The sequence below is a fragment of the Antechinus flavipes genome, chromosome 1 (assembly GCF_016432865.1).
Source record: "Antechinus flavipes isolate AdamAnt ecotype Samford, QLD, Australia chromosome 1, AdamAnt_v2, whole genome shotgun sequence".
NCBI lineage: Eukaryota > Metazoa > Chordata > Mammalia > Dasyuromorphia > Dasyuridae > Antechinus > Antechinus flavipes.
In genome coordinates this window covers 380,560,862-380,578,500 of record NC_067398.1, presented here as the reverse complement: position 1 = coordinate 380,578,500, position 17,639 = coordinate 380,560,862, and the positions used below count along the sequence as shown (strand labels likewise).

The 17,639-nt window shown below is 36.5% G+C and overlaps 1 protein-coding gene across 1 annotated transcript in view; it reads left to right on the top strand.

The window, feature by feature from the left end:
- Positions 1–3,068: 3,068 nt before the first annotated feature.
- Positions 3,069–17,639, top strand: part of SLC9A3 (solute carrier family 9 member A3) — a 128,992-nt gene continuing 114,421 nt past the window's right edge. Inside the window, exon 1 of the mRNA XM_051969787.1 lies at positions 3,069–3,727. Within this exon, the coding sequence (XP_051825747.1) occupies positions 3,502–3,727 (226 nt within the window). The 5' untranslated portion in view covers positions 3,069–3,501. The remainder of the gene's footprint in view (positions 3,728–17,639) is intronic.

The following is a 17,639-nucleotide window of genomic DNA, read 5'->3' as shown; positions in this document are numbered from 1 at the left end:
AGTTTCCAATTCTTTGCTACTACAAAAAAGAGTTGCTACAAACATCTTGGCACATGTGGGTCTTTACCTTTTTTATGCTCTTTTTGGGATACAAGTCCAATAGAGTCACTGCTGGATCAAAGGGTATGCACAGTTTGACAATCCTTTGGACATAGTTCTCCAGAATAGTTGGATCAGTTCACAACTCCACCAACAGTGTCCCAGTTTTCCCACATACCTTCAACATTTATCATTATGTTTTCCTGTCATCTTAGACAATTTGAAAGATATATGATGGTACCTCAGAGTTGTCTTAATTTGCATTTCTCAAATCACTATGATTTAGAGCATTGTTTTATTTGATAGAAATGGCTTCAATTTCATCTGGAGCCATTGTCTGGTCATATCCTGTGACCATTTATCAATTAGAGAATGGCTTGCATTCTTATACATTTGAGTCAGTTCTCTATATATTTTAGAAACACTTTATCAAAAACCTTGGCTGTAAAAATTTTCCCCCCAGTTTCCTGCTTCCACTCTAATCTTGTCTGCATTGGTTTTGTTTGTAGAAAAACTTGTTAACCTAATATAATTAAAATTATCCATTTTGCATTCCATAATGTACTCTAGTACTTTTTTGATCACAATCCTTCCTTCTCCACAAATCTGAGAGGTAGACCATCCTTTGTTCTCCTAATTTTCTCATACTGTCATTCTTTATGTTTAAATCATGAACCCATTTGGACCTTATTTTAGTATATAGTGTTAGGTGTGGATCAATTCCTAGTTTCTGCTGTACTAATTTCTAATTTTCCCAGAAATTTTTATCAAATACCATTCTTATCTCAGAACCTGGAATCTTTGGGTTTATCAAATACTAGATAACTATAGTTATTGACTAATGTCGAAGTAAATTCTAAAAGATGCTTATTCTTCTGTCAGTCACATAGGCATTGTAATCATGGCTGCCCTCATGTAATCACTTAATTTCATAAGCTCAACAGTCCTATTGAATTAATGCCTTATTTTCCTTTTGTCCAGATGGTCAACTCTGTTTTCCTTTAAAACTAGCTATTTTTACAGCCAGCATTGGCTTTTCCCTTTAGAAGCAAGTAACCTAGCCACTATCTTAAGAGTGAAAACCTCTCTGGAAGGTATCTTGTTATAGCCATAATGGTAGGATTCAATATGAAGATGGACCTTAGTGAGTAAACTGAGGCTCAGATAGAAAGTGACTTTTTCCGAAGTCACACATTTAGTAGAGCTGAGATTCAAACATGATTTCTGACTGTCATTTACAAACTGCTGGTAAAGCATTAGAGGGCCCCCTTTGCCTTCAAGCTAAAATACAAATTCCTGTTTGAACTTTAAAACCTTGCTTTCTTCCTATTTTTCTTTAAGGCTTTAATATATAGCATTCCCCCTCTTATGTTCCTCTCCCCCCCTTGGCAATTGGGGTTAAGTGACTTGCCCAGGATCACACAGCCAGGAATATTAAGTATCTGAGATAAAATTTGAACTCGGTCCACCTGAATTCAGGGCTAGTGCTCTATCCATTGCGCCACCTAGCTGTCATCTAGCTGCCCCCTACTCTTATACTTTATACTCCAGCCAAACTGACTGAACTTTCTGTTCTTCATTCACAATATTTCATCTTTTGCAGTTGAAACTTTACACAGGCTGTCTCCCATGCCTGGCACTCTTCTTCACCTCTGCCTTATGAAACCCTTAACTCTTATTAAGGCTTAGAGTGCTACATCCTTCAAAATGGCTTTTCCTGATTTCCCCAAGCTGTTCATTGGCCTTCCGGCAACACTTATTTATTGTGTATTGTATATCTCTGAATATGTTGGATCCCTCTAGAAAGTTCTTTAAACTCAGGGGTTGTATCACTTTTGTTTTTGTATCATCAATGCCTGTCATGGTGATAGGCATATATGTAATAAGTGCTTAATAAATGCTTGTAGGTTGACTCGGCTGATACTGCCTTTCAGTTTGTGTACCTATCTTAATAAATCTGATCCCATGAGCATTATGGACACCTTGGGGCTACCCCGGTGATTGGTAAATCATGAATTAGCCTTGACATTGGTTAAAAAAAATGCAAGAAAAAATATTCTCGAACTGAACTTATAAAAGAGGGAAAAGGCAACTTAGAAGAAACTATGCTGAAACTGTTTACAGAGAAAACGCTATACTTAAAAGCCTACACTGTACTTCTACCCAAATGAATCGCTACCTCCTACAGAAAGTCTATTCTTATGCTCAGAGTCATTATTTCTCTTTCCTCTATACAGATCCTAACTAAAGCTTTGTTTTTTACTTCTCAAGCCTGGGTTAGTTTGTAAATTAATCATCTGAACATGTCAAAACCATATATGACAATAAACTCCATGAGTTACTTCTGTATCTCACACGATGCGTAGCGGGAGTGCTTCTCGGCACACAATTGGGCTTTTAAAAAAAAAAAAAGTTTTTTTGAACTAAAATGAATCAAACACACATCTGTGCGGGCGCCAGTCCCCTGGTACCATCACTATCTCTACTCTGAGCAGCCCGTTAAGGTGCTCATCTGTGACCTCTCCAAACTCTTTCCCTGTATGTGTCCCAGGCCTTTGACCATAGCTCCCATGCTTAATCCTGTAGGAGGGTATACTCTCCTCCTGGGGGTTCCCGGTCTTTCTCCGCAATGCTTGTGGTGCCTGGACCCCACGGCGCTAACCTCGTGGCGAAGACCTCATCCACCGCGCGCCTGGGACGGTCGGTAGAAGCCGTGGGAACAGATGGCGTTGAGCGCGGCCGCGCCGACTCCTTGACCGCTCTCGGACTGAGATTGCCCAGCTCGGCACAGCCGGACTCCTTCGCCGGGGGTCAGGCCAGCCAGAGACAGATATACTGGGAGTACGGGGCGGGGTGCATTTGCGTGTGCGTGCGTGTATATACGAACTATGTAGGTGTGTGTGTGTGTGTGTGTGTGTGTGTGTGTGTGCGCGCGCGCGCGTGTGTGTGGGGTGTGTGTGTGTGTGTGTGTGTGTGTGTGTGTGTGTCAGTGTGTGTGTCTGTGTGTGTGTCTGTGTGTGTAGGAAGGGGAAGGCTCCGCCTCTTCGGGCTCTGGGGCCGCCCAATAAAGAGAACTGTGGCCAGACCAGCTGCTCGTACCTTGCACTACCCTGGGCTCCGCTCCCACTCTTGCTCCCGGCAGTTCTTCTTTCACAGCCCGGCGGCTCAACGCCCCTTTGCGCCGGGTGTGCCAGTCTGCCAATCCGTCTACCTGCTTGCCAATCTTGGCCTGATCCGGAGCTGGGAACAGCAGGTGAGGCTCAGAGCCGCAAGGGGATGTCAGAGATTATATCAATGCCACCAGGCGGGAAAGGGTTCTGAGCCGGCACCGGCACTGGCACCAGAACCACAGCCGCTGGACTCGGAGCTGTCAGCGGAGGACAGGTGGTTGCTGTCAGCGACTGTCTCTGCCTCCGGTTATTGTCAGCGCATCTCGGGGAACCCTCGGTGTCCGGCTGCAGGATGGCGTTTAAGGCGAGGGGAACGCGGCTTACACTTGGTTTCCCTGCCTGGGGACTCTTGTTTTTGGCCCTTTGGATGCTACCGAGGGTTCTAGGTTCTGAAGAGATACCGGGGCACAACAGCCACGCAAAAGAGGGCTTCCAGATTGTCACTTTCAAATGGAGTCATGTTCAGGACCCCTACATCATAGCACTCTGGATTCTCGTGGCTAGCCTCGCCAAGATCGGTAAGTGAGCTAGCAAACCCGTCTTGGAGACCGGTGTGGGACTTGGGTAGTACCCTGATCCAAGTTCTGATGATACTCTGTCCAGGGTTTGGGGGTGGCAGTGATATTTGGGACGGGGAGTGGAGGGATCAGGGCCATTTATATGCTTTTTAAATTTGAAGTTTTCCTCCCATGTTCCTTGCCTCTGGACTCAGCATTGCAAGTGTTCTAACAGTTGTACTTAGACTCTTTAATCCAAATTAATGAGTTATCTTATCACAATCCTGTTTTTTCTAAATCTGATCCTATTTCTTTTTCATATTAAATATCTTAGTATTTTCTAAAGCAATTATTTTTGTTCTTTGGTGCATTTGTTCTTACAGATATATAAGCAGATATATATAAGCAGATATGCTTATAGTATTCATATAGTTAATGACTCTTCTGGAAAAATATTCCAGAAAATTTTTTTTTTATGGTGTAATTTTGTAACACCACCTTTCCCTTCCTCCATACTATAACACTACCTAGAACTTTATGGGAAAATGCATCTGAAGTAAATAAGGATTACAATTCTTAGGCAAAAGTTAACATATATTATTAGCATTACATAGTGTCACATTTGATATCCCTAACATCTCCTGTTTCTGGCAACATTTTACCTTTTGTAAAAATGTCTGTCTGGTTTAACAAGCGTTATAGGATTTGAAATATTTGAAGTTTTATTGTGTTTATCACACACACACAAATCCTACAGAATTCAATGTCCTTGAACTGTGAATTTTTTTTTAAAGGTAACTGGTAAAGTTTGTTGAGAGCCTTGAAGCATATAATTGGAAACTGAATTTTTTTATTCTTATTACTTGAATTACTCTACTATTTTCAATAGGTCTAAAATCTCATCAAACTTTTAATATTCAACAAACTGAAACTTTTCATTCTAATTCAATGGCAATTACAAAAGCAAGTAAGATGGGAAAAGATCTTAGTGCAAGCTAATTTTTCAAGCCTTATGGAGTTTTAGTATTTATGACAATTTTTTAAACCTTTTCTCAGGTTTTCTTTGTTTTTTTTCTACCTCAGATTCTTGTTTGTTTAAGAACTTGATTTTTTTTTAAACTTCAATTTATTTCCTTATAGTATTGATAGCTGTGAGATATTTTAGCTTCAGTATACTGAAATAGGTAATTGGGAAAACCTTTTGTACAATGACATTTTCTCCTGTAACACTTTTCCTCTTGACTTTATTAACTGTCTTCATTCCTCTGAGAAAGCTGCCTTTCAGTAAAACAAAGATGATAATTAACTACTAAGAAGGTGATAGGAAGGTTAATTTTCCTCAAGTGCTTTCCTACAGAAAATTCACTATATTTAATAGATGTATTTTTTTTTATAGTGGGTCATACATTTTGCTTCTTAATAATCCTTTGATGGATTATTTAATGGCCTGCTTGTTGTCCCACTCTTTTTCTGTCTGATGAAGATATACCCTGCTCCATTCAGGTAGACCTGGATTAAATTTTTGACAAACCCAACTTGTGTAACTGGAATCACATAGTTAACTAATCTAAGAAGAGATAGTGTGATGAATGGTTAGAGAATTGGCCTCAAAGCTAGGAAGACAAATCCAAATTCTGATTCGTGACATATACTGGCTGTATGACTCTGGGCAAGTAATTTCTTCTCTGAGGGTCGTAGGCAATTCTTTAGAACTCTAAATTGAACAAACGAATACTAACTTGCTTCGTGAAGTGTTTTCTCTCAGAATTTTCTGTACCAATGAAATCACTGATATAGCCTTATCCCTAAAGAAAGTTAAAATGCCTGACTCATTTTTTTTTTTTTTCATCCTCATTAGTCCTGGAGGAGGAAGGAGGAAGATTAAATACTGAATTCATATAAAATTGTTTGGAGAAGGAGTCTGGTATGTAGAGGCTAGAATCCGTCATGGAGCCAGGAAGATTTGGATTCAAGTCCTCCCTCTGATACTTATTAGCCTGGCAAATCCATTAATCTCTCAACTCCCCTAGATAATGTATTAAAAAGTGACTGACTAAAGTAGAATTTCTACACCAATGGAAAAAAAAATCATCTTCATTTTCTCATCCCTCTAATTTGCTAGGGTGAGATGTTTCTAAGGGGATCTAATTTACAAATAGATTAGGAAACAAAAGGAAGAGGCAATTAGGTGACTCAGTGAGTGAATAGAATGTTGAATATATAAAGATCTGAGTTCAAATACAGCCTCAATCATTTACTACTTTGTAACTCCAGATTAAGTCACTTAATTTATGTCTGCTTCAGGTTCCTCATCTGTAATTTAGGGCAGTTAGGTGGATAGAGTGCCAGGCCTGGAGTCAGAAGACTTGATTTTAAATACAGTCTTAGCCTCTTACAATAACAACAAATTGGGTGTGAATAATAACATCTATTCCCAGGATAGATGTTATTAACATTAATTAGTTAATATTAATGTTAATAATAACAATCCCCATGGTTATTGTAAAGATCAGATTTGTAAGGTACTCTGAAAACTTTAAAGTGCGAAAATAATCTCACATGAAATTCTTGTATCTTTTTGAAAGAAAAACAGTATATGATCAGAGATTTAGAGCTGGAAGGGACACTGAATCTTTCTCATTTTAGTGCTCAAAGTCACACAATTGATAGATATCAGGGGCAAGATTGGCCTGGTCTTCACTCCGAGTCCAGTTCCCTAATCACTATACCACGCTGCTTCTCATCAGACAACATGTTTTATATGAATATCAGCACTTCCATAAAGTTGGAGTAATACAGAGAATGAAGCTATTGATTTGTCATAAGTACTACACATAAATTAAAAATAGCCAATTTATGAGGCCAAAGAGTCTCATTTCTTGATATTTTTCTAGGCAGTGTAGTGGAGAGATCATTTTCAGAAGCAGGAGAACTGTGTTCAAATCCAAATCTATTCATTTATTAGCCTGTGATCATGGGAAAGTCAATTAACCTCTGTGAATCTCAGTGTTCTCTCGTGCAATATGAGGGTATTAATAGTGGTACTGTTTTCTCTAGTAGACCATTTTGAGTAAATGGTGTATATCTACCACCCACTTTTTGGGTTTTGCAACTGACAGTTCCTAGTTGTGTATCTTTTAGAACTCACTATCTTTAAACCTAAATTTTCTCATTTGGAAAATGATACATTTACTATCTCCTTAGAAGATGGTTGTGAGAACTGAATAAGTTATTGTAATGAACCTGTTTTGTAACTCTGAAGCATTATTTACATTAACTAGTATAGCCTAAATTTTTTTTTATTGTCTAATTTTAGCTTGCTGAGTTATTTAGAATGGAGCAGTCCTGATGATGACATTGTTATCTACTTCAATTTGGTTGTGTTTGAAAGAATACCTAATGACTTTTATAAAAAAAAAAATCCCGTGTTCCAGGTCACTAGCTCTCTCCAAGTTTGATTAATTTAGAGCAGTAATATAGATGAAATCCTGTTTTAAAAAATTTCATATGAGCATCCATTTCCTGGGTTATAAGTCCCAATGTGGGTCTTTAAAGCATTCTGCTTCTGTCATACAACTAAGTTTATAAAAAGTGCTGTAGTCCTGAGTGTACAAGTCTCTGTCAATTTAATAGCCAATCTATTTAAGGAAGATACTGCCTACCCTTTTGGGATTATATGGCACCTGCCTAATGTCAGGAAATCTAGACAAGTCTCCCAACATGTTGGATGGATATCTCTCGGAATGATTTATAAGACAAAATAATTAAATGTTTCATTTTATGAAAGGGAATGAACGAATGATCATTCATCATCAGTACAATCAGTACCATTGGATGCATTGCTAAGAATGCATATCCATTTATGGCCTTAGTGCTGCTCCTTCAACTTTTTTTTTTTTTTTTTAATGAAACATATAAGCACAAGTGATGCGTGTATAAAAAAGAATGCTTTCTGATAGAACTAGAAGATTTTGGTTTCTGGACGTGACTGAATTGTTCTCAACCCGATTTGAGTGAAATCTTAAATGAGTGAATAGTCCAAATAGTGAATCTGGGAGCAAATTAGTTCTCGAAGAGGGAATTACATAAAAGAAAGAGAAAGAAGGTTTGGAAGTTAGAAATAAAAGATGCTGACTTACTGGGCTGCTAAGAAAGAGAAATATAAAGTGGAGACTCACAAAATGAAGAAAGAGATACTAAAAAATTATGAAGTATGGAGGGGTTAGCAATAAAGGCTTGAGGAATATGGGAGATTAACTCCCCAAACTCATTTGAAAGGTGGACTTTTGTTGACAATATCTTAAATGATATGGTTTCTTTTTTTCACAACTCAAAATTTTCCATCCTAGTTTTAGGAAGAAATTTTGGAGGTGATCTAATCTGCTGTTCTTAGTGAAGAATCCTTTCTATAATTCAATTTTGATGAATATTTATTAATCATCTCCTGTGAACGAGAGCTTATGTTAAGCACTGGACACAGAAGGATAAAGCATTTGTCCAACTTTCTAATAATTCTTTTCTCTAGATTTCTTTCACTCTGCTACCCTATGTAGAAAATCTCACTAATTGGTCAGAAGCTTTCCACATCCTTCTCATAGCTACTATCTTGCTCCTGTCCATATGTTTTGATCTTGCCTAAAACCATACCCTAACAAAATGTTTTTCTACTTGTCTCTGAGAACTGATCATCTATCATCTTGCTAATATACCTTTAATGAGGGGGACCTTACTACCTTCTAAGGAAATTAATTCCACTTTAGGGTTGATTTATTGGTTCTGAAGTATTATTTTTCATTTCAAATCCAAATGAGCCTCTTTATAATGTCTAAGAATTGTTTCAGTGATATGGGGCCAAAGAGAATTTAATTTTTTTCTCTTCTATGTAACAGCTTAAATTAGTTGAAGAGGGTCATCATGTCCTCCTCCTCCTCACCCAATTTTCTCTTCTCCATACTTCATAATTTCTCTAGAGTCTCTTCAACTAAATCTTTTAAGTCATGGTCTCAAGGAACTGATTCATCATCTCTAGATTATCAATATTCTTCATCACATTGGATTTCATTTCAGGATGAGAATTCTGTTGCAGTTACCAGATCATTTTGATTTCAATGGGTAGTGCTATTTATCAAAAGGAAATAACTTTAACTGTTCTAAATCTCAACTCACATTTCAGATTTAAAATATTGAACCACAGTTGTATCAAACTCAAATAGAAATGGAGCCTCTTAGGCCACATGTTGAGTTAGGAAACCGAATATTAATATTTATCTGTGTTGTATTGCATTTTTATTATTTAGTTAAGCATTTCTCAATTATATTTTCAATTGGTTAGCAGCATTCAAGAGTTTTGTAGGTGGTAAGCTCGGCACCTCTACAATACAATAAATAGATCCTATGCCATAAGTGCTTTCTCTGATTCTAAACCACTGAATAATTAAAGGATCATAGAATGTTAGAGCTGGAGGTGTCTTGGAACTTATTTCATTTTACTTCCTCATTTTATAGTGGGGAAAAGTGCCCAGAGGTTAATTGCTTTTCCCAAGGTCACAAAACTATAAAACTATAGAAAACAGCTGATTGGGTTATTTGTCTGGCAATATTGTAGTACAGTTCAATTATCCTATGAAGGAATCCTACTGATTACCTTTAACTTGGTTCTATCAACCCTCAACAACATACTCTAAATTGACCCATCCTTTCTGTTAAAACAATCTTGAGCATACCTCCCATTTCTCTTACTTTGTTCAGAAACATTTCACAGGCCATTTGATTTCTTTTCAGAGAAGCAAACTTTGTTTAATTGAGCAATGTGGGTTATTAAGGAGAGCTAGGTGGCACAAGGGATAGAGTACATATCTTGGAATCCAGGAGACTCATTTTCCTAAGTTCAAATATGGCCTCAGATATTTAATAGCTATGTAATCCTGAGCAAATCATTTAACCCTGTTTGCCTGAATTTTCTCATCTATAAAATGATCCGGAGAAGATAATGGCAAACCATTCCAGTATTTTTACTAAGAAAACTAATGGGGTCACAAAGAGATGGACTGACACTGTACAGAAATAGGTTGATAATGTTTTTAGCAACATTATTATCATAACAGTTCTTTAGCATTCAAAATCATTTTAACATACATTTATTAATCACATATTATTTCTAATAATCTTTGTTATATGCTGGGATTACAAAGACAAAAAAAGAAAAAAAAACAATTTCTGGTCCTATGGAGCTTATTTTTAGTTGGTGACAATAACCATGTCTAAATACCAGTAAATACAAGCTAATTTGAAGCTGGACTAGACAAGCTGAAAAGGAGTAATAGCTGACCTGAATATTCAAAAAAGATAAGGATTGTGAGAGGTAGAGAGCTGGAGAAAGAAGAAAAGAGAGAGAGATGAGAAGGAAAAGGAAAGAGCACATTCTAAGTTGGGGAGGTGGGAAGGAGTGATATGGGGCCAAAGAGAATTTAATTTTTCTCTTAACAGCTTAAATTAGTTGAAGAGGGTCATCATGTCCTCCTTCTCCCTACCCAATTTTCTCTTCTCCATACTTCATAATTTCTCTAGAGTCTCTTCAACTAAACCTTTTAAGTCATGGTCTCAAGGAACTGCTTCATCATCTCTAGATTATCAATATTCTTCATCACATTGGATTTCATTTCAGGATGAGAATTCTGTTGCAGTCACCAGATCTGCAGTGGGGGAGGAGTCTTGTATAAGTCCATGCAGATGGAGCAATGAGAATGTTGAATTTGGGAAATCATTTGATGATCCACTTTGAGTGGAATGTAAGGGCAAAGAATGTGAAATGATATCGGTTCATTTGTGTGGGTACTTTCCTACAAGATAAAAACATCTTAAACTATAGGTCATGATTCCATATGGGATCATGTAACTGAATAGAAAATATGATTTATTATCAGTAAATGTTTGACTTGATTATTTTGTAAATCTATATCTGGGGTCACATAAAAATTTCTTGGGTGAAAAAGGATCACTAGTGGAAAAAGTTGAAAGAAAATTTGCTCTAGATCATGGTGCTCCCATCTTACATTTGTCAGTGTAATGGTGATAAGTAGCACAGTGACTAGAGTACTGGGATGGAAGTCCCAGTTAGAAGGACAAGTTCAAATCCAGTCTCAGATATTTTCTAGCTGTGACTTAATCCTGTTTGCCTGAGTATCTTAATCTGTAAAATAAGCAGAAGGAAATAGCAAATCACTCCAGTATCTCTGTCAAGAAAATAACAAATGGAGTCGCAAAAAATCAGATGTGATTGAAACATCACAACCACAATCATGATACAGTTGAACAGAGATATCAGAGGAAAGGCTGCTGAGTGTTATGGGAACCCAGATTAAAATGTAATTGGGGGAGTTCTGGGAAAAACAGAAAGAGATAGAATGAAACAATTTTCCAGTTCTTTGAAGATCAAGAGAGGTCAGTCATACTGGGTTGAAAAGGATGCTCAGCCTAGTTCAGACAGTGCCTGAGAAAACCAGTGAGAGGATCTTACAGCAACAGAAACCTTTGGTCCTGGCTCAGTAAAACAATAGGAGAGCAGACCAATGGGGCAGCCTTCAGTCCCAGAAGAGAAGGAAAATTACCACTCAGGAAACCAGGCAATAACAGATGGGACTAAGTTTACCACTGTGAACATGACACCAAACACAAAGGGCCCCTCTGCTCAAAGCTGCACAATAATCTTGGGACGGAACCCCTGTATCACAGGAGCAGAGCTTGCCTTAAAAGTCACAAAATAGGGGGTGAAGGGAGGAAAAAAGGAAAATGAGCAAGAAGCAGAAAAGAGCTTTAACCATAGAAAGTTACTATGGCAACAGGGAAACCCAAAATCCCAACTCAGAATAAGACAAAATAACCACATGTAAAACCTCAAAGGGGTATGTAAATTGGTCTCAGATCCAAAGAGTCTTCTTAGAAGAGCTCATAAAGAATTTTAAAAATCAGAAAGGTAGAAGAAAAGATGAGAAAAGAAATGAGAAATATTCAAGAGAAAGTCAACAATTTGGAAAAGGAAGGACAAAAATTGCAGAAAACAATTTCTAAAAAAATACAATTGGCCAAATGCAAAAAAAAAAAAAAAAATCCACTGAATAAAACAACCTTTAAAAGTAAACTTAATCAAATGGAAAAGGAGATATAAAAACTAAATGAAGAAAACCATACATTAAAAACTAACCAGGCAAATAGAAACTAATGGGTATGAAACATCAAGAACCAGTGAAACCAACTAAAAAGAATAAAAATCTGAAAGAAAGTGTAAAATACCTCATTAATCTGGAAAATAGATCTAGGAGAGACAATTTAAAAATTATTGGACCACCTGAAGTCCACAACCAAAAAAAAAAAAAAATTCTGGAAAACAATCTTCAAGAAATCAACAAAGAAAATTGCCTTACTAAAGTAGAACCAGAGGGCAAAATAAGTCATTGAAAGAATCCATCAATCACCTCCAGAAAGACAGCCCACAAAGAAAACGTCAAGAAACATCATTGCAAAACTCTAGAACTATAATCTCATATAAAAAATACTATAGGCTGCCAGAAAAAACAATTCCAGCCACAGTCAGGATTACCCAGGATTTGGCTGTGTCTACAATAAAGGATGGGAGGGTCTGGAATACCATATTCTGGAAGGCAAAGGATCTTGGATTGCAGCCAAGAATCAAGAGAGACTAAGCATCATCTTTCAGGACATGGGTCTTCAATGAAGTAAGAGACTTTCAATCATTCCTTTTGAAAATAGGCATCTTCATCTACAAACACAGGACAAACATAGTATGGTAACAAAAACATTAAGGAATGGAAAAATAATTTTACTGGGAGAAGAAAGGAGAGGTAAAGTGGAATAAATTAGATCACAACAAAAGGCACATAAGATCTACTATAGTAGAGAGAGAAGTGAAGAGGATGAGTACTGCCTGAAGCTTAATCTCATCTGTTTTAGCTCAAAGAGGGAATAATATACATTCAGTTGGGTATAGAAATTGTTATCCTACAGAAGGAGAAAGAGGAAAGATTATAATATTCCCCAAGGCAAGCAGGGAAGGGTGTGGAAGAAGATTAGCTCTGCCTTACTGTCCCACCCTTGGTAGGTTTAAGTAAAACCCACCTTACTGTAAATCAATTAGAAAGCCAAATCAAATCCCTGAGGTTAAATTTCCCCTATAAATCTGCCCATGGCTTATGCCATCTTTGCTAAACCCCTTTGGGGGTTAGCCTGCCATAGCATTCTGCCTCCTGGTATGTATCTTCTCACCTCTTCCCCCTTGCCTCATGATGTCTTTCTTCTGATAGCTTTCAGGAAGCTAAATTCTTCTATGGATTTAGCCTGCCATTTAATGGTATATTCTCTTATAGAATATTCCCCTTTCCCTTGGTTAATTGTGAGTTCTATTGGGGGTGAGGGCAGAAACAACTTGTTTTTTCCATTGTTAATTGTTGAAATCCCTCTCCTTGTTAACTATATATTCTTCCAATACTATTTTATATTTAACACTCCTGGTGTCTATTTTATCTCTTCATTTTGTTCATAAACACTTTTCATAAATAAAAGTAACTTTTGACCAAAAATACATATAATTGGGAGATATTTAAAATAAATAGAAATACACTAGATAGATAATGTTAATATGTGGTATTTATATTTTAAAATAATTCTGACGTTCATATTTAAAAATTTTGAGTTTCAATTATCTCCCTCTCTTGCACCCCTCCCCTACTCCTTGAAAAGGCAAACTACATGATCTTGATTATTCATGTGAAATCATGCAAAACATTTTCATCTCAGCTATATAAATGGGGTTACAAAAAGAGTCAGACATGACTGAATAACTAAACAACAAATGATGATGAGTCTCTTGGACCTTAACTAGGTCAGCCCTCAGACATATAGACATGAAATCCATTTTAGCTTTATACAATTTTCCAGAACTTGTGTTCCACTGGCCTAGCTTTTAAGAACCCATAATATAATACAGCAGGCAAAAATTTCCATGTCATAATAAAGAATTGTATTAGGATTTTAGTAGATGCATTATAATATAATTTTAATTTTATTCAAACAATGTTCCTTGGTAATTACCATAATGGGATTTTACCTGTGCTTTCATGCCAGCATCACATTCACTTGGCATCAGAAACAAGACTTGAACTTAAGTCTCTCAGCTCTGTTATCCACTAGATCATTGTACTAACCTTGTGGTGCCTCTAAACTCTTCAAGACTACAAATTCTAGGGCAAATAATGATTTACATTAATAGAAGGAATTTCCTTACTGGGAATTTGCTAAACCAATGAAAGCACAAGTTCAGTCAAAGGAAAGAGGGGGCAAGGGGAGAGAGACAGACAAGAGATGGAGACACAGGGAGACAGAGAGACAGAAAGAGACAGACAAGCAAAACAAAGAAACAGAGACAAAGACAGGGACAGTCATGGACACAAACAAACAGGGATAGGGAGAGACAGACAGATACAGGAAGAGACAGAGAGTGCCATAATATAAGACCTACTTCAAGTCCCTATTCATACAGCCTTTTTTGCCCTAGACAAATCACTTGCCCAGACAAGTGCCCCAAATAGCAATCTATGAGAGATTTCAGGGGAGGTGCCCAAGTAGAAATTTTTACACCAGAAATTCCCTATGAGGACAACATACAGATTCACACATATATAGGTGTCTTTATGTTTTATGTATGTTTAGCATGTATAAATAGATATAGATATGGATACAGAACTAGATCTCACCTATTTAAAGGAGACTTACTACTGAACAAATTTGAGAGAAAAGAGCCTGGATTGGACAACATGTTTTGAGCAAGCTTTGCTTTCTCACTGAAATGCCTTCTAAAACTAAATGAAATTATATTGTCCCGCTTTGGGATGGAGGAGGGAAGGGAGAAGGGTTGTAGTAGGATCTGACATAACTTCTAATTTGACATCACTGGATTGGCTTTCTACATAGTAACCACTGAGAGTTACTATGGGAATTAACCTTTGAAAAGTAAGGATTGCTGATAATTTACTTGTTGAATCTCTAACTTTAAAATCCACTTATTCACATTTGGGAAAATAACACTGAATTTTGCTGATAGCATTATCTTATCAATGAAGAAAATGTTAATTTTTTTACTTAAGGAGACTATTTTTTTTAAATTAAGTAGATTAGATATAGTCTTCATTTCAATAGAGACAAAAGAAAGGAGTACACTTTTAGGGAAGGCTTTTATACTTTGTGATTAATCAACAACGAATGTGGCATAAATGCTTAGATTGTAAATACAATGTAAGTTAAGAATGAAATAGTACGTGCCTTTATGTATTAAATTTCAAATTCTCTAATCCCTGCAAATGCTTCTTGATTTCCACACTTTGGGATTCCATTTATCAGTACAGTAGCAAAAAAATAAAAAATAAAAAATTTCAGGATAAGTGGTATTTTTCACAGCTTTTGAAAAAATTTTGAAAATCACTCATTATCAAATTCTGTTTAGCTAATGAATCCTGTGTGAGCTTTACCTCAGACTACCTGCTTATTCTATCTTATCCTGCTTACTCTATTTTATCTTGAATTGTGGGGCAGTTAGATGCTACAGTGGAAAGATTGTTGGGAAGTGGAACAAGGAAAATGCAAGTTTCTGCCCCAGACAATTGCAGAGTGTCTCAACCTAAACAAACAACTTGACTTTCTTCAGTTTCCTCATCTATAAAATAGAATAATAATAATAATACCTACTGCATGGGGTTATTGTGAGGATCAAAAAAAGTAACACATAAAGTGCTTTGCAAACATTGAAGTGCTAAGGGCAGCTAGGTGGCACCACAGTGTACAGAGCCAGTGGCTTGGAGTCAGAAAGATTCATCTTCTGGAGTCCAAGCTTATTGGTTGTGTGACCTTGGGTAAGTCACTTAATCCTGTTTGCCTCAGTTTCCTCATCTGTAAAATCAGCTTGAGAAGGAAATCACAAGATTGCTCTAGTGTTTTTGCCAAGAAAACGTCAAGTGGAAAAAAGAGTTGGACATAATGAAACAGCTAACCATATCACATATAAAATAAATCAGGCAAAATAAAATGCTTTGCAAACTTTGTAGTACTATGCAAATGTTCAATATTAATAACTACACATAAAAGTTTGAGAAGGTACATTTTATAACAAAAGCTTAGATTTCAACAAGTATAAAAACAATGTGGCAAAGTTTATAGAAGATCATTCTAATTGTCACTGTGTACCCCAGGACGATGTTATAAACAAAATGCTCATCTGCATTGGTAGAAGAAGCTTCTGCACTTTCAGTAATAAAAAAGTTCAACTTTTCTTCAGGCCCTCTGCCTGATTTCTTTTAGGTAGAACATAAGAGACTCATTATACTTTAATCCTTAATGCCTTATTTAGAAAAGACTTCTTTTTTTTTTTTTAATACTAGCCTTTTATTTTCAAAATATGTACAAAGATAGTTTTCAACATTCATTCTTGCAAAACTTTGTATTCCAAATTTTTCTTCCTCCCATTTCCCCAGCACCTTCCTCTAGATAGCAAGTCATACAATATAAATTAAACATGTACAATTCTTCTAAACATATTTATTTTTTAATTTATATTTCTTCACCTTAGTTTTATTTTTTAAAAGTTTTTTTTTATTTTCAAAACATATGCATTGATAGTTTTTAACATTTATCTTTGCAAAACCTTATTCCAAATTTTTTTCCCTTATCCCTTCCCCTAGATGGCAAGTAATCCAATATATATTAAAGATATGCAATTCTTCTATACTTATTTCCACAATTATTATGCTGCAAAAGAAAAATCATATCAAAAAGGGGAGAAAATGAGAAACAAAACAAAATGCAAGCAAACAATAAAGAAAAAGTGAAAATACTATGTTATGATCCACACTTGGTCCCCACAGTCCTCTCTCTGGGTATAGATGGCTCACTTCATCACTGGCCTGAATCACTTCTCCATTGAAAAGAGCCACATCTATCTGAGTTGATCATCTTATTGTTGATCATTACATAATCTTATTGTTGCTGTGTACAATGTTCTTCTGGTTTTACTTGTCAGCATCAATTTATGTAAATCTTCCCAGGCTTCTCTGAAATCATCCTACTGATCGTTGTATGTAGTTTGCCACTTGGTATCTCTCTGCTTCAATCACAACACTGCCCCCTGACTTTTCAGGAAGGCCCAGAGCCCTTAGGGGAGATGGGGAGCTGAACCAGACATTATCAGCAGGTTCCCTCTGGGCTGGAGAGTCTTATACCTCACCCAGAGTTCCCCCACTGTCTGTGACCCTCTACATAAGCACACTCATTCTAAAAAACAATTTGAAACTATGCTCAGAGGGTTATAAAACTGCATATCCTTTGAACCAGCAGTGTCTATTCTGGGCCTGTATCCCAAAAAGATAATAAAAAAGGAAAAAGACCCATATGTATAAAAATCTTTGTAGTAGCTTTTTTAATAGTGGCAAAAAAAAAATGGAAATTGAGTGGCTGCCCATCAATTGGGGAATGGCTGAATAAGTTATGGTATATGAAGGTAATTAATTTTTTTATTAAAGCTTTTAATTTTTCAATATTGACAAATGTTACAAAACCATTATGTTCTAAATTCCCCTCTTCCGATATATGTTAAACATGGTAGAAATACATATTAAATCCAAAATATGTATACATATTTACCCAATTATCTTGCCGCACAAGAAAAATCAGTCAAAAAGGGAAAAAATGAGAAAGAAAACAAAAATGCAAGCAAAAAACAACAAAGAAGTGAAAATATTATATTGTGATCCACACTCAGTTCCCACAGTCCTCTCTCTAGGTATAAATGGTTCTCTTCATCACAAGATCATTGGAACTGACCTCAATCATCTCATTGTTGAAAAGAGCCATGTCCATCAGAATTGATCGCCAT